Source organism: Carassius auratus, unplaced genomic scaffold (assembly GCF_003368295.1).
Source record: "Carassius auratus strain Wakin unplaced genomic scaffold, ASM336829v1 scaf_tig00214714_1_2670353, whole genome shotgun sequence".
NCBI classification, from domain to species: Eukaryota; Metazoa; Chordata; class Actinopteri; order Cypriniformes; family Cyprinidae; genus Carassius; species Carassius auratus.
This window is the reverse complement of record NW_020527778.1, coordinates 145,569-166,814: the sequence shown is the minus strand read 5'-3', so window position 1 is coordinate 166,814 and position 21,246 is coordinate 145,569. Positions and strand designations below refer to the sequence as shown.

The 21,246-nt window shown below is 36.5% G+C and overlaps 1 long non-coding RNA gene and 4 gene segments (V, D, J or C); 1 reads left to right on the top strand and 4 right to left on the bottom strand.

Moving 5' to 3' along the window:
* Positions 1–1,670: 1,670 nt before the first annotated feature.
* Positions 1,671–2,175, bottom strand: LOC113092690 (Ig kappa chain V-III region PC 4050-like). The segment is given in 2 exon segments: positions 1,671–2,026; positions 2,116–2,175. Coding segments are annotated over 2 exon segments (405 nt in total).
* A 5,322-nt stretch (positions 2,176–7,497) lies between these two features.
* LOC113092729 (immunoglobulin kappa variable 3-15-like) lies at positions 7,498–8,196 on the bottom strand. The segment is given in 2 exon segments: positions 7,498–7,823; positions 7,913–8,196. Coding segments are annotated over 2 exon segments (375 nt in total).
* Positions 8,197–10,073: 1,877 nt separating this feature from the next.
* LOC113092693 (Ig kappa chain V region K29-213-like) lies at positions 10,074–11,247 on the bottom strand. The segment is given in 2 exon segments: positions 10,074–10,964; positions 11,054–11,247. Coding segments are annotated over 2 exon segments (393 nt in total).
* Positions 11,248–14,334: 3,087 nt separating this feature from the next.
* On the top strand, positions 14,335–16,018 carry LOC113092710 (uncharacterized). The gene is made up of 2 exons (XR_003287617.1): positions 14,335–14,394; positions 15,584–16,018. It is a non-coding gene; the product is annotated as an uncharacterized LOC113092710 (long non-coding RNA).
* Positions 16,019–16,581: 563 nt separating this feature from the next.
* LOC113092702 (immunoglobulin kappa variable 1-27-like) lies at positions 16,582–19,825 on the bottom strand. The segment is given in 2 exon segments: positions 16,582–16,907; positions 19,632–19,825. Coding segments are annotated over 2 exon segments (375 nt in total).
* Positions 19,826–21,246: the final 1,421 nt, after the last annotated feature.

Here is a 21,246-nt window from a genome sequence, read left to right as displayed (position 1 = left end):
AATGAGGACTGTTTTCAAATGAATAATATATTGAAGTAAACAATTATAAAAATATCACAATAAAATGATCAGAGATGTTTTATAAAGTAAGTTTAAACATTTTACTTATTTCAGAAAGTAACAAATTAGCATTTTACTGTACATCACGTTTACTTTAGAGAAGTGATATATTTAAGAATACAGTATACAGTATCTTAGACTTGATCACTGTTAAAAATAAATATGTACAATTTACAGTAAAAATAAAAGCAGTGTTCGCCAGACTTCTTGTTCTTCACTTCCAAAAATGTAACAGTGTTGTACTGTAAAATTACATGAAATGTCCAGTTAGATTTATTAAAATGTTTCACTGTGTGTATAGTAAAAGAACTTACAGTGAACTGATGAACAGGTTTTCACCATATCATTGTTACAGTCTTGTACCAGTAAAATAACGTTTTTATTGTAATAATAGTGAAGAATCATTTTAATTTTCATTCATGATATTTGTGTTATATGAATGAAAGTAGTGATGTCGAGTAACAGTAAAATGATGAACTATTTGTGATTTTCACAGTGAAGACTGTAGCTGCAGATGTTAACAACTGTGTGTGTGTGTGTGTGTCTCTCTCTCTCTCTCTCTCTCTCTCTGTGTGTGTGTGTGTGTGTTTCAGCTGGTCCCTCCGTGAAGCCCTCCGTGTCTCTGCTGCCTCCCTCTTCTCTGCAGATCTCTGGAGACTCAGCCGCACTGCTCTGTCTGCTCAGCTCTTACTCTCCACAGGGGGCGCAGGTGAGCTGGACGCTGGACGGGTCAGAGGTCACCCAGGGGGTTCAGACCAGCGCAGAGAGCGAGCGGGACGGACGCTACAGCCGCAGCAGCGTCCTGAGCCTCAGCAAAGCACGCTGGGAAGCCGGCGAGCGCTTCGTCTGCAGAGTAACACATGACGGAGCTGCTCAGGAGACCTCGTTCCTCAAGAGCTCCGAGTGCTGATGTTTCTCCAGTGAAGAGCAGCAGGATTCACAGCAGTCTCCTGATTTACAGCTCAATACTCAAGCAGTCTTTCAATGTGCTGCCATTGCTGTTCATTCAATAAAGCTTCTGAACGCCTTCCATTTGTGTCCGACTGCATCATTGATCAGTGTGTCCTTCCTTCACTAAAGTTTCAGCTGCTGTTGATGGATTGTAATAGTTGAGAACAGCTGTGTTTAGCAGTAAATGTGAACTGAAGCTCTTGGGGTTTGAACATGGTCTCTGGAGACGGAGCTGCTCTATTCTGAGATCATCAGAATCACTAAAGCTGTCAATGCAAATCTGATTTCAGCTCAAACTCACAGTTTCTCTGTTTGATCGGTTAAACGCTCTGAACTGGAACAGTTTCACTTCTGCTCATCAGAAATGAGTTATGAGTAAGAAATTCATCATTAGTTCTAGATGAAGAAGCTAAGTTATTGCTTTAGTTTAATGCTTTATGGTTTTATGTGCAAAGTGTAATGTACAAAACCAAAACAGATATTGCAAAATATTGTTTTTCTTTTTTGCTTTGATATAAATTACACACTCAGTTGTGAGCTCATGTGTAGTTGTGTGTTTGGTCTCTGTGTGTCAGTAGTGAGTGATAGTGTTTGAGCAGCTGCAGCATCAGTTCAGTCACTGTGACTCTGACTGACACAGGTTTTTGTACCACGCTTTATCACTGTGTGAATGTTTCATCACCCACACAATCACCATCAGAATCTGTTCTGCAGTGAAAACTCATACAGTAATAATGTCCAGCATCTTCAGTCTGGACTCCACTGATGGTCAGAGTGAAATCACTGTTAGATCCACTGCCACTGAATCTAGATGGAGTTCCTGACTGAAGCTTTTTTACATAATAAATCAGGAGTTTAGGAGCTTCTCCAGGTTTCTGTAAGTACCAGTATAAATCTTCATCCCCATCACTATCCCTGTACACATCTGTGCTGGTTTTGCAGCTGATCTTCACTGTTTCTCCTGGTTGAGCTGCTGTTGAGGGACTCTGAGTGACGCTGATCTGTCCTCTACTCTCTGAAACACACAACAAGAAGAAAATCAACTCAAAACTTTGACAATATACTTGAAGAAATGAATTGATATCAAACTTGTGCTGCACAAACCTTGAGCAAACGCTGTGAGAGTCCAGATGAAGATGATGATGAAGGTCATGTTGATGAAGATTGTTGTGTGTGTCAGTGATGAAGTGTTAAACTCACAGCACTATAAACACTCTCAGAGCACTGAAGCATCTGATCAATATGCAAATGAACTGATCCTGTATTTAAATGAGCTTCTAAATGACTTTGCTCATTCATTTCATCCTGTCAGTCATCGTATCTGTAGATCACAGTTTAATCTTTGTCTTTTACAATTATTTTGACTGGTTATCATCTGTCGGTTGAAAGTGTGAAATGGTGTAAAAAGTGTAAAGATTAAATATTTAAATAAATGACATTACATTACGTTTACATTTTTCATTTAGCTGACGCTTTATCCAAAGCGACTTATAAAAGATGGACAGTGGAAGCAATCAAAAACAACAAAAAGAGCAATGATATATAAGTGCTATAACAAGTCTCAGTTAGCTTAACACAGTGCACGTAGCAAGAGTTTTTAAATAATATAATAAATAAAAAGAAAACAGATAGAATAAAAAAAAGAATAGAGCAAGCTAGTGTTAGAGGTATTTCACACACAGAGGTGTTTCATTCTAGTGAAAGCATCTTACAAAAACCTCCTTCACACTCAAATGAACACACACACACACACACAAACAAACACACACACACATACTTGCATAATGAATGAAAAGAAAATAGAATACAAAAAGATTAGAAAGGTAGTTAGATTTTTTAAAGAATAGAATTAGAATAGTGAGTGTTAAAGTTAGAGGGTCAAATAAAGATGGAAGAGATGTGTTTTAAGCCGATTCTTAAAGATGGCTAAGGACTCAGCTGCTCGGATTGAGTTGGGGAGGTCATTCCACCAGGAGGAACATTTAATTTAAAAGTCTGTAAAAGTGACTTTGTGCTTCTTTGGGATGAACAATCAAGCGACGTTCAAATGTATATGTTGTAAATAGACATATACATAGACATTTTTTAACATACATAAACATACATATGTTTATGGAAATTTAATACATGTAGGTGCATTTTATTACATTTGTGTGTGGATGATGTCAATCATTTCAACGGTCGTGATCAGTAACTGAGATCGATCGCTGGTTTTACAGTCGATGGAGAAACTCTGACACACAATATGAGGGTTTTAGGATCATAAATCAGCAGAGACACTGTCTGATCTTTATGTGAAGTATTTGCTGAACCGACCTGAAAGAGAGAGTTTGAAGAGCTGTGAAACAAGGTTTACATATCATTCATCAAATTAAATATGTTGTTGAACTCTGAGTTTCTGTGCTGAATTTAAGTATCATAGAGTTTTGTCGGTAACACTTTATTTTACAGTCCTGTTCCCCATGTACATACTATGTACTTATTATAGTAATTACAATAACTATGTAATAACTAGGTACTAACCCTGAACCTACCCCTAAACCTAACCTTACCCCATGTAGTTACCTTGTATTACCAGAACTTTCTTAGATAAATACACTGTAAGTACACTATAAGTACATGTAAGTACACGTACTGTAAAATAAAGTGCAACCGTTTTGTCATTCATCATTCATTATAGCAGCTGTATCTGTGACTGAAAACAGCTGCATGTGTTTGTGAGACAGATGTTGAGCTTCAATCTCCATCATGTGACGGATCTATAAGATCTATGAAGATTGTTGTGTGTGTCAGTGATGAAGTGTTAAACTCACAGCACTATAAACACTCTCAGAGCACTGAAGCATCTGATCAATATGCAAATGAACTGATCCTGTATTTAAATGAGCTCCTAAATGAAGTTTGCTCATTCATTTCATCCTGTCACTGATTGTATGTATGAAAATATTAGATGTGTTGGTGATGGAGAAATTATTTCCGACATTAAAACTCGTTATTAACGTCAACATCCAAAAAATACACGTTTTTTTTTTTTTTTTACCTAAATGATTTACAATTTATTTGAATAGATATTAAAATAAAATAAAAAGTCTTTCTCCTCAAATGCTATTGAGCTTCCAGTTTGCATTTGAGTCCATTTGGTTGTGAAAAAGTAGCATAATTTACATATGATTGACAGTTTATTTTAATAAATATCAAAAATTTAAAAGATGTGCATTATATATGAAACCTAGATGAACAGTTTAAAGGTGTTTTAATTTCTATAAGTCATTCTCCTCAAATGCTATTGATGTTAGAAAAGTGTATACCAATATCGCATGCAACTTTAGAGACGGTCCCTAAATTTATGCCAGTTTTTTTTTTTTTTTTTGACTGTCTCCCGTTTTCTTCTCTGTGATTGCTGATATCTTCTCCACGGGCATGGACAGCTGTATCTGGGGTTTGCGTGGCCCTGGTGAAGGTTGCACCAGTGAGCCCTGTTTGAAATTGTTTAATTTGTTCGTTCTATTTATTTGTGTGTGCTATTTACACAATGTTTACGTTTTTTCAATTAGTAGGTGTCCAGGTACAGAAACCGAATAATTAAATGTAAAATAGCACTGCATAGTCTTCACTGTAAAAATGTAATATACAGTCAAAATTAAATGTATTCAGACACCTTCAACATCTCTCACATTATCACAATTTATTTGCTATGGTTTAGAAAATGGTCATAAAATATGACAAGAACTCAGAGTTAAACTGTGTCAGAACAAATTCACCATGATAATGTCAGATAACTTTGATAGAAAGGTGTGTAATTGATTACAATCAAAACTTCAGACAGATGTTAGTATGACAATATTTACACAACTATCAATACTTTTTTGACCAATTACCAAGCAATGCTTAATTGTGTTTAGACTGTGGTGTGAAAAGGTTGCATTAGCAACTCAGGAAAAAACACGTAAGCAAAACATGGCTAGGTCAAAGTGTATTTTTTGGTCCCAGTTATTATTATTTTATCAATTTCACTAGTAGTCCACTGTATGAAGAATTTTTGGGTATAATATGTCACAGTTTGATATATATTAGTGGTGGGCCGTTATTGGCGTTAACGTGCTGTAAGACTCATATCGGGCGATAAAAAAAATATCGCCGTTAATCTATTCTCAAAGTTGCGTTGGGAGCTGGGTCTATACTAAGCAAGCTATGATGACTTTCACCTTGATATTTTATATAACTGACTGGCTGAGGCCAGCCTAAAAAGATGCTCAGGACAGTTGACAAGCCTTACCGCTTGTCGATTTAAACATTAAAGCATCCAAAAACAAGACGCGGAAAAGCTGAACACAGTAGCGGGTTTCTCGCGCGCTAAGTTCGGAGCACGAGAGAGAGAGAGCCGCGTATCACGGACAGCGACACTGAACCGAGCTCTCTTCAGCGAAGTTCTCCTCGAAGTCCCTCCTGCACCTGAACGAACAAATACAAATCGCAGTTTGAAGAAACAAAAAGATGTGAAAGAGCACAATTCAGAACCGCGCTGTTCTGGTGTTCAGGGCTCACGCAGAGAAAGGCGTCTCAAAACACTTTAACATCGATTTTGCTTATTTTTGCTCTTGTGTTGACAAATACATACAAAATATGTCATAATATCCACCTTGGAAATTATGCTCGAAAAAACTGTCAGTTATTTCTTAAGTGAAAGTAAACAGTTGAGGAAAAAAATGGGATGTGTATTATATTGAATGCGTTCATCGTCTCTTAAAGGGACCGCGCCTAATTTAGCTACTGGCTGCTGTAATGTTAATCCAAGAAAATGAAAATCACTCAGTGCTCTTGACTGAATTACTTTGTAGTTTTAACAGTCAAACCAAAAAGTATTCAGACACCAGATATAATTTTTGATATATATATATAGGAAAACTGTAATAATGTGAGAAATGTTGAAGGTATCTGAATAAATGTAGGTTTGATTGTATATTTATTTTTACATTGAAGACTATCCAGTGTTATTTTACATTTAATTATTTGGTTTCTGTACCTTGACACCTACAAACTTGAAAAAAACGTAAACATTGGTGTGAAACAGGCGTAAGGTTGTTTGCACTTTGTGGAATGTGGAATTAGTTTACAGCTTTTTCAAGCACTTTGTGATGCATTTTGGAAACAGGAGATGAGCCCCTTTTCTAATGCACCACCTAGTTTGATAAACCCCTTCTCAAAGACTTACTGTTTGGCAATTTTATTTGGGTAACACACATATTCTGAATGCCTTCGGCAGAATTCGAATGATCCATTTTAATCTAGATTAATTTCAAGATCACAGTGAGAATCTATGCCCACCACTAATATATATATATATATATATATATATATATATATATATATATATATATATATATATATATATATATATATATATATATATATATATAGATATATATATATATAGATATATATATATATATAGATATAGATATACACGTTTTTTAACATACATAAACACACATATGTGTATGGAAATTTAATACATGTACCATATTTTCCAGACTATAAGCACTTTTTTTTATAGTTTGGCTGGTCCTGCGACTTATAGTCAGTTGCGACTTATTTATCAAAATTAATTTGACATGAACCAAGAGAAATGAACTAAGAGAAAACATTACCGTCTCCAGCCGCGAGAGGGCGCTCTATACTGCTCTGTGCTCCTGTAGTCTACACTGAAGACATAGAGCGCCCTCTCGCGGCTGGAGACGGTAATGTTTTCTCTTGGATCTTGGTTCTAAATAAATGCGACTTATAGTCCAGTGCGACTTATGTATGTTTTTTTCGTCATCTTGATGTATTTTTGGACTGATGCGACTCATACTCAGGTGCAACTTATAGTCCGAAAAATACGGTACTTGCATATATTACATTTGTGTATGGGTGATCTCAATCGTTTCAACAGTAGTGTACAGTAACTAAGATCGATCGCTGGTTTTACAGTCGATGGAGAAACTCTGACACACAGTATGAGGGTTTTAGGATCATAAATCAGCAGAGACACTGTCTGATCTTTATGTGAAGCATTTGCTGAACCGACCTGAAAGAGAGAGTTTGAAGAGCTGTGAAACAAGGTTTACATATCATTCATCAAATTAAATATGTTTATTGAACTGTGAGTTTCTGTGCTGAATTTAAGTATCCTAGAGTTTTGTCATTCCTCATTCATTATAGCAGCTGTATCTGTGACTGAAAACAGCTGCATGTGTTTGTGAGACAGATGTTGAGCTTCAATCTCCATCATGTGACGGATCTATAAGAGCACAATGAATCAAATCAAAACCTCAAAGCTGTGCAGATTCAATCAGTCCAGTTTCCAGCATTTCTCTTCTCCCTACAGAGAGTCAGAATATGAGGAGAAAGAGCAAAAACAACAGTTTCAGATCCTCCTTTGAGCAGCTGCAGCATCAGTTCAGTCACTGTGACTCTGACTGACACAGGTTTTTGTACCACGCTTTATCACTGTGTGAACACATTACCACTGTGATAACTCTGACAGTAATAATGTCCAGCATCTTCAGTCTGGACTCCACTGATGGTCAGAGTGAAATCACTGTTAGATCCACTGCCACTGAATCTAGATGGAGTTCCAGTGTAGCGGTTTGTTACTCGATAAATCAGAAGTTTAGGAGCTTCTTCAGGTTTCTGTAAGTACCAGTATAAATCTTCATCCCCATTACTATATCTGTACACATCAGTGCTGGTTTTGCAGCTGATCTTCACTGTTTCTCCTGGTTGAGCTGCTGTTGAGGGACTCTGAGTGACGCTGATCTGTCCTCTACTCTCTGAAACACACAACAAGAAGAAAATCAACTCAAAACTTTGACAATATACTTGAAGAAATGAATTGATATCAAACTTGTGCTGCACAAACCTTGAGCAAACGCTGTGAGAGTCCAGATGAAGATGATGATGAAGGTCATGTTGATGAAGATTGTTGTGTGTGTCAGTGATGAAGTGTTAAACTCACAGCACTATAAACACTCTCAGAGCACTGAAGCATCTGATCAATATGCAAATGAACTGATCCTGTATTTAAATGAGCTTCTAAATGAAGTTTGCTCATTCATTTCATCCTGTCAATCATCGTATCTGTAGATCACACTGTCTAATCTTTTACAATTATTTTGACTGGTTATCATCTGTCGGTTTATTACAGGATTGGAATATGATTATGGATTCACTAATAACTTTAAACATTTTGATTATTGATGGTTTTTGTAAATAAATGTATTTCAGCTCAGTTGGTTTGAGGGAACTTAAGAAACATCACTATATAATTATTGTATTTATGTGCAGCTGTATTTTCAGCATCATTCCTCCAGTCTTCAGTGTCACATGATCTTCAGAAATCAGTCTAATATGATGATTTACTGCTCAAGACACATTTCTGATTATTATCAATGTTGAAAACAGTTGTGCAGCTGAATAATTTTGGGGAAACTGTAATTTAATATTTCAGGATTCTTTGATGAATATAAAGTTCAAAAGAACAGCATTTATTTGAACATTATAAATGTCTTTTGATCAGTTTAATCGAGTGCAGTGTTAGTTCAGTCAGGCCACGGAGGCATAGGCTCCAATCACTACCACTCTCTAATTAGACACAGAACATATTTACGTGGCAATACTGCTCGGTAAGTGTGCTCAAACTACTTACAAGAGCTATCGCTCACTCAGGAACTTATCAGACGGCAGGATTCCCACAGAGTATCTCACCAGATTTCAAGTTGTGAACTAAGTGAATTCACCACTTTGTTTGTCAAGCGATGGACTGAGAGTGATATGAGGAAGCACTTGATGTAGACACTTTCCCCGTGATTCATCAAACGGTCAAGGCTTTATACTTGTCGCGTTCACCATCATACAGGGTCGTACGGGTGATTGAAAATGCTTGACATTTAATGCAGTGTTTTAAGGTTTAAAAGGTTTAAAGGTTTAAAAAAAAAAAAAAAACTCTGCCGGAGGTTGCTGCTTCAGTCAGCGATGGCTCGAAATGACAAATCATGGTAAACCCAGAACTAAATACTTGAGTGGTCCCTGTTAAGTCTGCTTGGTTTTGTTTTCCATGAGAGAGTATACGCTTTGAGCATTTAAAGGTAACTTAAACAACATTTTCCCTTCTCAGTTAAACTAAATCTTTAAACTGTCGCGATTAAAAAGAAAAGTGAAAATGAAGGAAAGTGTTATTATGGTGTACATTTAAGATCGGCTCGCAATGCATACAATCAAAGGGTAGGTATTATTGTGATTATAATTAATCACACACACGGTGTTGAACGCTACAGTTGTGTTCAGATCATGTGTTCACTGGACTGGACTCTCTCAGATATCGTCATTATATACAGTAGAAACGATGTAAACAAGAATTCATCCGTGCTGTAGTCAGCGAGAAACAGTGGAATCATCAGTCGTTAAGCAGGAATGTTTGTTGTTTGGATCCGTACGCTTAAATCCGGAATGGATTAACCATCTAGTTAAAAAAAAAAAATAGGGCCTGCTATTGAGAGAAAACTCTGTGCTGCTTTGACTGCAGGGGTCTGCTGTTCACCCCTCGCTACTCAAATTAAAGAGGGGCCTGCTGTTCTCTCCCTCCTTTTGAGGGGAGAATACCCCTCTGTTAGCCAGTAGTCTTCATTAAGAATAGCTCAATAACATTGTCTTTTCTCTTTTGCAGGAATGGAACATGGTTGGTTTTTGGGGGGTTCTTCTTCAGGCAGTAATACCTCTCATTATGTTTGGGGGGTTAATGTTAAAGCTCTTGTATGTTTAATTATTCTGGGAGAAAGAACCCCCATAAGCAAACCATACCGCCAAATGTAAATTGTGTTCAAAAAAATACATGCCTATCTTGCTTATATAATATCTACATGTACAAGTTTTTATAATGGATATGCATGTAAATTGACATATATGTCCCAATTTTTTGTTTTTTACATACATAAACATACATATGTGTATGGAAATTTAATAAATGCTATTGTATATATTACATTTGTGTGTGGATGATGTCAATTGTTTCAGCAGTAGTGTACAGTAACTGAGATCGATCGCTGGTTTTGCAGTCGATGGAGAAACTCTGACACACAATATGAGGGTTTTAGGATCATAAATCAGCAGAGACACTGTCTGATCTTTATGTGAAGCATTTGCTGAACCGACCTGAAAGAGAGAGTTTGAAGAGCTGTGAAACAAGGTTTACATATCATTCATCAAATTAAATATGTTATTGAACTGTGAGTTTCTGTGCTGAATTTAAGTATCCTAGAGTTTTGTCATTCCTCATTCATTATAGCAGCTGTATCTGTGACTGAAAACAGCTGCATGTGTTTGTGAGACAGATGTTGAGCTTCAATCTCCATCATGTGACGGATCTATAAGAGCACAATGAATCAAATCAAAACCTCAAAGCTGTGCAGATTCAATCAGTCCAGTTTCCAGCATTTCTCTTCTCCCTACAGAGAGTCAGAATATGAGGAGAAAGAGCAAAAACAACAGAGTTTCAGATCCTCCTTTGAGCAGCTGCAGCATTAGTTCAGTCACTGTGACTCTGACTGACACAGGTTTTTGTACCACGCTTTATCACTGTGTGAACACAAGATCACCCACACAATCACCATCAGAATCTGTTCTGCAGTGGTAACTCTGACAGTAATAATGTCCAGCATCTTCAGTCTGGACTCCACTGATGGTCAGAGTGAAATCACTGTTAGATCCACTGCCACTGAATCTAGATGGAGTTCCTGACACAAGGCTGTCAGTCCAATAAATCAGGAGTTTAGGAGCTTCTCCGGGTTTCTGTAAGTACCAGGATAAATGATCACCACCATACACATCCTTGCTGGTTTTGCAGCTGATCCTCACTGTTTCTCCTGGTTGAGCTGCTGTTGAGGGACTCTGAGTGACGCTGATCTGTCCTCTACACTCTGAAACACACAACAAGAAGAAAATCAACTCAAAACTTTGACAATATACTTGAAGAAATGAATTGATATCAAACTTGTGCTGCACAAACCTTGAGCAAACGCTGTGAGAGTCCAGATGAAGATGATGATGAAGGTCATGTTGATGAAGATTGTTGTGTGTGTCAGTGATGAAGTGTTAAACTCACAGCACTATAAACACTCTCAGAGCACTGAAGCATCTGAGCAATATGCAAATGAACTGATCCTGTATTTAAATGAGCTTCTAAATGAAGTTTGCTCATTCATTTCATCCTGTCACTGATTGTATGTTTCCAGATTGTAACCTGGAAAGTCAGAGAAAATATTAGATGCGTTGGTGATGGAGAAATTATTTCAGACATTAAAACTCGTTATTAACGTCAACCTCCAAAAAAGTTTCAAATGAATGTGCCTGAAAGTGATGAAAGTGACCAATATCGCATGCAACTTTAGAGACAGTCACAGTTTTTAACATTTGTAAGTGTCCAGGTACAGAAACTGAATAATTAAATGTAAAATAGCACTGCATAGTCTTCACTGTAAAATGTAATATACAGTCAAAACTAAATTTATTCAGACACCTTCCACATTTCTCACATTTTCACAGCTTATTTGCTATGGTTTAGAAAATGGTAATAAAATTTGACAAGAACTCAGAGTTAAAGGTACAGGTTGTAGTAACTGCCACTAGAGGGCGCACTATCAAAACAATAACAATCGCGTGGTTTGATGACGCTAAGAAGGAGCATGGAATGATGGGTATAAAGAAAATTTACCATGTTTTTACTATGGTAAATATGAGTTAAGGATAGCGTTTAAAATTAACCCACAGTAGCCACAAATTTTGATTTGGTGTAGATCGGTAGCTCGGTGGTTCGTGACTGTCGTCTTGCGGCGTGCCGTCTTTTAACGTGTGTTCGAAAACCTGCGCTAACACAGACTTACTTTATTATTTTTTTTTGTTTAATCCTACTTACTTCAGCCGCTACGGGTTATCATACCAATAACTTGTAATCTTTACAAGAATATCAGATTCATTCAATGAGCAAGTCTGTGTTTATTAGACACTTAATAATATCACATCAGTCTGTGCTTTCAGAAACGCAGAATCTGCTGCCGTCGTTCCATCACATGATTCACATCTGCAACCTGAACCAGGAAGTTGGTCACCAGATAACACGGTAACAAGTTAAACCGTAACACCACCATTAGATATTGCATCATGCTATATTGCAATACAATACAGCAAATATAGTTTGACAGTAAATTATCAAATTGATAGATTACTGTTTAGTCAGATGATATGAAAACGATTACCACTTGTTCAACAAATACATACACTCGTGTACATTCAAACAATAATTGGGCATGCATAGCAAACGCGAGTTCAAAGATTTGCGTGAGTAGATTACATACAAAGTCAATGCAAAGACGCGATCAGTCGATGGATCAGACGAGTCCTCGCACGGGTCTAGAGACACGATGCCCCGCGTTCGGCGTTTATGCCCCATAATACTAATCTTGTTGATCGTTATAATAGCGTACATTTTCTGTAAAGATACGAATCAAAACAACTCACCTGTCGAGTAAAACACAAGCGAGATCGGCATCTCTTTCTAGATCGGCATCTCTAGTTTGCCGCGAAGCTCTCTCCATCTAGAAAATGCAACACCGATATTGATCCTCGCTCTTTCTCTCCTCTTGTCCCAAACTCTTCTTGGGTCGTTTGGTTGGCCTGTACTCTTATGAAGAGTACTTGTCGCCAGAACCAGCGGCAGACGGTAAACAGTAATTATGTTCCATAAATAAGTTACACAATCCACCATAAAACTTGCAAGAAGAAGTAAATAAGGAACTGCTTGAAGCAAGCTAGTGGTTTGCTGGAGGCCAGACACTACTTCTGCATTTGTCCACGACACTGTTGTCATGTGGTTTCTACATCAGAACAAATTAATCTTGATATTGATGGAAAGATATTTAAAGAATTACAATCAACCAAAACTTCAGGCAGCTGTTAGTATGGCAATATTTAAACAACTATCTATACTTTGTTGACCAATTACCAAGCAATGCTTAATTGTGTTCAGACTGTGGTGTGAAAAGCTTGCATTAGCAATTCAGGAAAAAATACGTAAGCAAAACACGGTCAGGTCGAAGTGTCTGATCGATTTTTGGTCACAGTTATTATTATTATTATTTTATCTGTTTCACTAGTAGTCCACTGTATGAAGGATTTTGGGGTATAATATGTCACAGTTCACTTTATTTTGCTATACTCACTAGTGTCCTGAACCTATTAGTAAAAACAAAAACAATATAAAAAATTATATCTGGTGTCTGAATAATTGTTGGTTTGACTGTGCATTAATTCTTAGTAAAACTACAAAGTCATTCAGTCAAGAGCAGTGAGTGATTTTCTTTCTTTCATTTTCTTGGATTAACATTACATCAATTAGTAGCTAAATTAGACGCTCATGCATCCAATATAATACATATCTATTTTTTTTCTCAGCTGTTATCTTCCACTTAAGACATAACCACAGTTATTTTGAACACACTTTCCAAGATGGGTATTTTGACCCAGGGATCGGCGGTATTGAATTTAAGATCAACTTTGGTAGATTAATCTGACTCTCTCATATTAGACTTTAATTCCCAAATTTTATATTAAATCCATGGATGTTCTGCAGGTTTTTAACAGACATGAGGATCATCACACACATATCTCTGTCAGTCTCTGAGTTTGATGAGGATTCACGTCACACATGACATAATACATGTTCACTCTTTATAAATCTTTATCAAATAAATGTAAATATGGTGATATGCGTATGTTTTTTAATGGTTAACTGAAGCTGTTGGGTAATCTGTTCTTTCATTTGAAAATTTATGTTTATATCATTGTTAATCTTTCCTGCATGAATATTTATATAAATTATATTCCAGTGGTGTGTGTTCTCACTTCTTTAGAAATCTGGAAATCATGTCTTTTTCATTCTGTGTGAGTCTCTGGTTCAGACTGCAGGTTTTTTCTTGATTCAGTGACAGAGCTGAAACATTCAGAGAAACAAGTATGTCCCTGTGAACTCAGTGTGAGGGCAAAGGTCATTTCAGAGGTCACAGGTCATCAGAACTCATTAAAACTGCTTTGACAAATATATGATCTTTTAGAAACCCAAATGAAGATGTGTAAAGAAAATGTATCAATACAGAGCTTTTCATCACTTTATTCCAATAATCCATGTGTGTGTGTGTGAGTGTGTGTGTGTGTGTGTGTGTGTGTGTGTGTGTGTGTGTGTGTGTCGTGGAGTTTGTGTTCATTTGAGTGTGAAGGAGGTTTTTGTACGACGCTTTCACTAGAATGAAGCACTGTGGTGGACTTTTGGTGGAGGAACTAAACTGACGATCAGAAGTAAGTCTTTCTTAAATGATCTAATATAAATATATAATGTGTGTGTGTTTTAAATAGAGGTTTGGTGTTATTTGATAACATTTGGCAACAATATTATTAATTTCTTTAAATACATTTTACAAAGAAGCTCTAATTACATTTTACATCTTATATATAGTAAAGTTGTATTTATTTATTTATTTTATTTTGCACCAGTTGTTGTAATTTTAATTATTACATTTTGTCTGCAATGTTAAGAAATATTTGTTGATATTCCATATTTTTAAGTTTCAAGCCACAGTTTATCTTTGTACTTGATGTTTTAAATTAGTTTTTGTAACACCTGATGTATGCAAACATATTAATCATTTAATTAATGCCCCTTTTTACGAATTTATTTTATTATTTCTTAATATAATTCAACTGGTGCATGACATAAATGTAATGTAAATAATTTAGAGAAAATATAATTTAATTGCTGCCATCATTAGTCAAAAAGAAGTTCAGTTGATAAACAGTTAAAATAAATGATTTAAACCATTAAGTTTAATATAACTATGTTTATGAGAAGATGTCCTGAATTATTTCTATTTTAAACATAATGAATTGAAGTAACCAGTTATAAAAAAATGTATATAAAGTTATATGAGATGTTTTAAATGTATTTATTTTAGAAAGAAACAAATTGGCATTTTACTATACATCACGTTTACTTTAGAGAAGTGATATATTTATGAATACAGTATGCAGTATCTTATACTTGATCACTGTTAAAAATATGTACAATTTACAGTAAAAATAAAAGCAGTGTTTGACAGACTTCTTGTTCTTCACTTCCAAAATTGTAACAGTATTGTACTGTAAAATTACATGAAATGTCCAGTTAGATTTATTAAAATGTTTCACTGTGTATAGTAAAATAACGTTCAGTGAACTGATGAACAGGTTTTCACCGTAGCGTTTTTACAGTCTTGTACCATTACAATAACTTTTTTTTATTGTAATAATATTAAATATTAATTCTTCTACTGGAGAATCATTTTAATCTTCATTCATGATATTTGTGTTATATGAATGAAAGTAGTGATGTGGAGTTACAGTAAAATGATGAACTATTTGTGATTTTCACAGTGAAGACTGTAGCTGCAGATGTGAATAACTGTGTGTGTGTGTGTGTGTGTCTCTGTGTGTGTGTGTGTGTGTGTTTCAGCTGGTCCCTCCGTGAAGCCCTCCGTGTCTCTGCTGCCTCCCTCTTCTCTGCAGATCTCTGGAGACTCAGCCGCACTGCTCTGTCTGCTCAGCTCTTACTCTCCACAGGGGGCGCAGGTGAGCTGGACGCTGGACGGGTCAGAGGTCACCGAGGGGGTTCAGACCAGCGCAGAGAGCGAGCGGGACGGACGCTACAGCCGCAGCAGCGTCCTGAGCCTCAGCAAAGCACGCTGGGAAGCCGGCGAGCGCTTCGTCTGCAGAGTAACACATGACGGAGCTGCTCAGGAGACCTCGTTCCTCAAGAGCTCCGAGTGCTGATGTTTCTCCAGTGAAGAGCAGCAGGATTCACAGCAGTCTCCTGATTTACAGCTCAATACTCAAGCAGTCTTTCAATGTGCTGCCATTGCTGTTCATTCAATAAAGCTTCTGAACGCCTTCCATTTGTGTCCGACTGCATCATTGATCAGTGTGTCCTTCCTTCACTAAAGTTTCAGCTGCTGTTGATGGATTGTAATAGTTGAGAACAGCTGTGTTTAGCAGTAAATGTGAACTGAAGCTCTTGGGGTTTGAACATGGTCTCTGGAGACGGAGCTGCTCTATTCTGAGATCATCAGAATCACTAAAGCTGTCAATGCAAATCTGATTTCAGCTCAAACTCACAGTTTCTCTGTTTGATCGGTTAAACGCTCTGAACTGGAACAGTTTCACTTCTGCTCATCAGAAATGAGTTATGAGTAAGAAATTAATTATCAGCTTGAGATGAAGAAACTAGTTTAATGATTGAGAGTTTAATGTGCAAAATGTGATGTACAAAACCAAATCAGCATATTGCACAATAATTGTTTTGATCTGATATCAGTTAAAGACTCAGTTGTGAGCTCATGTGTAGTTGTGTGTTTGGTCTCTGTGTGTCAGTAGTGAGTGATAGTGTTTGAGCAGCTGCAGCATCAGTTCAGTCACTGTGACTCTGACTGACACAGGTTTTTGTACCACGCTTTATCACTGTGTGAACACTGGACCACTGTGTAAACTCTGACAGTAATAATGTCCAGCATCTTCAGTCTGGACTCCACTGATGGTCAGAGTGAAATCACTGTTAGATCCACTGCCACTGAATCTAGATGGAGTTCCTGACTGAAGAGTGTTTGCGTAATAAATCAGGAGTTTAGGAGCTTCTCCAGGTTTCTGTAAGTACCAGGATAAACAATGATATTGACTTTGGTATATGAAAACATCCTTGCTGGTTTTGCAGCTGATCTTCACTGTTTCTCCTGGTTGAGCTGCTGTTGAGGGACTCTGAGTGACGCTGATCTGTCCTCTACACTCTGAAACACACAACAAGAAGAAAATCAACTCAAAACTTTGACAATATACTTGAAGAAATGAATTGATATCAAACTTGTGCTGCACAAACCTTGAGCAAACGCTGTGAGAGTCCAGATGAAGATGATGATGAAGGTCATGTTGATGAAGATTGTTGTGTGTGTCAGTGATGAAGTGTTAAACTCACAGCACTATAAACACTCTCAGAGCACTGAAGCATCTGAGCAATATGCAAATGAACTGATCCTGTATTTAAATGAGCTTCTAAATGAAGTTTGCTCATTCATTTCATCCTGTCACTCATTGTATCTGTAGATCACAGTTTAATCTTTGTTTTTTTACAATTATTTTGAGTAGTTATCATCTGTCGGTTTAATACAGGATTAAAATATGATTATGGATTTATTTAATGACTTCAAACATTTTGATCATTAATGTTTTTGTAAATAAAATAAATGTATTTCAGCTCAGTTGGTTTAAGAAACATCACTATAGACAGCAGTGATGCATACTGGCTTTCATGGTGCATTGTGGGAATGTTTTGAGCATGATGTCATCCCTGAGTAGTGCCCTGACTAGTGAACTAAGGAGCTGATTGAGACACACTCTTACTGACTGACTCACATGTGAACATTTTCATGCTCAAATCATGGTTTATCAATAAGTGTGAACTTAAAATAAGCATAAAATTTACAACCAATTTAAACCACATGAAAAAAGAATATGTAATATGTAAAATATGTAAAGATTAAATGTTTAAATAAATAGTGATAAATGACTATTTAAAATAAATAAAAAATGTCATTACAATTTAGTCCCATGGACATATTTTTGTCTTTATGGCTCTTGATTTGTGATTTTGCACTGATTTTAATGATTTTAATGAAGGTTGACACGACTAAAAAGGACAAATGAAAGTCACTCAGGTCCAGAGACTGTGTGCAAAGGGTAGGTATTATTGTGATTATAATTAATCACACACACGGTGTTGAACACTACAGTTGTGTTCAGATCATGTGTTCACTGGACTGGACTCTCTCAGATATCGTCATTATATACAGTGGAAACGATGTAATCAAGAATTCATCCGTGCTGTAGTCAGCGAGAAACAGTGGAATCATCAGTCGTTAAGCAGGAATGTTTGTTGTTTGGATCCGTACGCTTAAATCCCGAATGGATTAACCATCTAGTTAAAAATAAAAAAAATAGGGCCTGCTATTTTCACCCGCTGGAGAGAACACTCTTCGCTGCTTTGACTGCAGGGGTCTGCTGTTCACCCCTCGCTACTCAAATTAAAGAGGGGCCTGCTGTTCTCTCCCTCCTTTTGAGGGGAGAATACCCCTCTGCTAGCCAGTAGTCTTCATTAAGAATAGCTCAATAACATTGTCTTTTCTCTTTTGCAGGAATGGAACATGGTTGGTTTTTGGGGGGTTCTTCTTCAGGCAGTAATACCTCTCATTATGTTTGGGGGGTTAATGTTAAAGCTCTTGTATGTTTAATTATTCTGGGAGAAAGAAGCCCCATAAGCAAACCATACCGCCAAATATAAATTGTGTTCAATAAAATACATGTCTATCTTGCTTATATAATATCTACATGTACAAGTTTTTATAATGGATATGCATGTAAATTGACATATATGTCCCAATTTTTTGTTTTTTACATACATAAACATACATATGTGTATGGAAATTTAATAAATGCTATTGTAAATATTACATTTGTGTAAGAAAGACCCCAATTGTTTCAACAGTAGTGTACAGTAACTGAGATCGATCGCTGGTTTTACAGTCGATGGAGAAACTCTGACACACAATATGAGGGTTTTAGGATCATAAATCAGCAGAGACACTGTCTGATCTTTATGTGAAGCATTTGCTGAACCGACCTGAAAGAGAGAGTTTGAAGAGCTGTGAAACAAGGTTTACATATCATTCATCAAATTAAATATGTTATTAAACTGTGAGTTTCTGTGCTGAATTTAAGTATCCTAGAGTTTTGTCGTCCTTCATCATTGATTATAGCAGCTGTATCTGTGACTGAAAACAGCTGCATGTGTTTGTGAGACAGATGTTGAGCTTCAATCTCCATCATGTGACGGATCTATAAGAGCACAATGAATCAAATCAAAACCTCAAAGCTGTGCAGATTCAATCAGTCCAGTTTCCAGCATTTCTCTTCTCCCTACAGAGAGTCAGAATATGAGGAGAAAGAGCAAAAACAACAGAGTTTCAGATCCTCCTTTGAGCAGCTGCAGCATCAGTTCAGTCACTGTGACTCTGACTGACACAGGTTTTTGTACCACGCTTTATCACTGTGTGAACACATAACCACCGTGGTAACTCTGACAGTAATAATGTCCAGCATCTTCAGTCTGGACTCCACTGATGGTCAGAGTGAAATCACTGTTAGATCCACTGCCACTGAATCTAGATGGAGTTCCTGACTGAAGCTTTTTTACATAATAAATCAGGAGTTTAGGAGCTTCTCCAGGTTTCTGTAAGTACCAGTATAAATCTTCATCTCCATCACTATATCTGTGCACATCAGTGCTGGTTTTGCAGCTGATCTTCACTGTTTCTCCTGGTTGAGCTGCTGTTGAGGGACTCTGAGTGACGCTGATCTGTCCTCTACTCTCTGAAACACACAACAAGAAGAAAATCAACTCAAAACTTTGACAATATACTTGAAGAAATGAATTGATATCAAACTTGTGCTGCACAAACCTTGAGCAAACGCTGTGAGAGTCCAGATGAAGATGATGATGAAGGTCATGTTGATGAAGATTGTTGTGTGTGTCAGTGATGAAGTGTTAAACTCACAGCACTATAAACACTCTCAGAGCACTGAAGCATCTGAGCAATATGCAAATGAACTGATCCTGTATTTAAATGAGCTTCTAAATGAAGTTTGCTCATTCATTTCATCCTGTCAATCATCGTATCTGTAGATCACAGTTTAATCTTTTACAATTATTTTGACTGGTTATCATCTGTCGGTTTATTACAGGATTGGACTATGATTATGGATTTACTAATAACTTTAAAGATTTTGATTATTGATGGTTTTTGTACAAGAAATAAACGTATTTCAGCTCAGTTGGTTTGAGGGACCTTAAGAAACATCACTATAGACAGCAGTGATGCATACTGGCTTTTATGGTGCATTGTGGGAATGTTTCTGAGCATGAGCGTGATGTCATCCCTGAGTAGTGCACTGAGTAGTGAACTAAGGAGCTGATTGAGACACACTCTGACTCACATGTGAACATTTTCAGGTAAAATCATGATTTATCAATAAGTGTGGACTTAAAATAAGCATAAAATTTACAACCAATTTAAGCCACATGAAAAATTAATCCTGATGGTGTAAAATGTGTAAAGATTAAATATTTAAATAAATAGTGATAAATGTATATTTAAAATAAATAACAAATGTCATTACAATTTAGTCCCATGGACATATTTTTGTCTTTTATGGCTCTTGATTTGTGATTTTGCACTGATTTGAATGATTTTAATGATGAAGGTTGACACGACTAAAAAGGACAAATGAAAGTCACTCAGGTCCAGAGACTGTGTTAACAATGTCATTCAATAATGTAGGGTCAGTAAGATTATTTTAATAAAGGATTATTTTAAAGAAGTCTCTTAAGCTTCATTTACATTTATCAAAACTACAGGAAAACTGTAATATTGTGAAATATTGTCACATTTTTACAGAATTGTTTTCTATGTGAATATATAGTAAAATTAGGGCCGGGACTCAATTAAAAAAATTAATCTAATTAATTAGAGGCTTTGTAATTAATTAATCGAAATTAATCGCATTTTAATCGCATATAAATATTTGAACTGAGAACAGTGAGAAGTAATTTTTTTCACATGGATTTATAGTATACCATTGAATAATGACTGAATACATAAGCTTAAGCAACAAAATATTGTTTATTTTTGTTCAACCAAGTCTAGCAGACCAGTGCAATTTTTGCCATGAAGCATAACAATAGCATATTTAGAAACAATTTAGAAATAGTACATTTCAGAAATTCAGGAAGCTTAGGTGCTGGAACCTTCTGTAAAGAGTTTTTTAAGTAAAACACAATACTGTCAATTACATTCAGAACATTGGAAACACTGACTATTAGAAAACATCTCTCTGTTGCTTCAGAGGCCATAACATACTAAGTCCAACTCTCAATAACCTTGGCCAAAACAATAAAGAGTTCAACATAAACTGCCAGTTGCACCAACAAAATAATACATAGTTCACGTCCACGCTAGCTGCTATATGTTTTGCGTTGAGGTGATACTTGAGGCTCGATGTGCGCTGCGGTCGTTG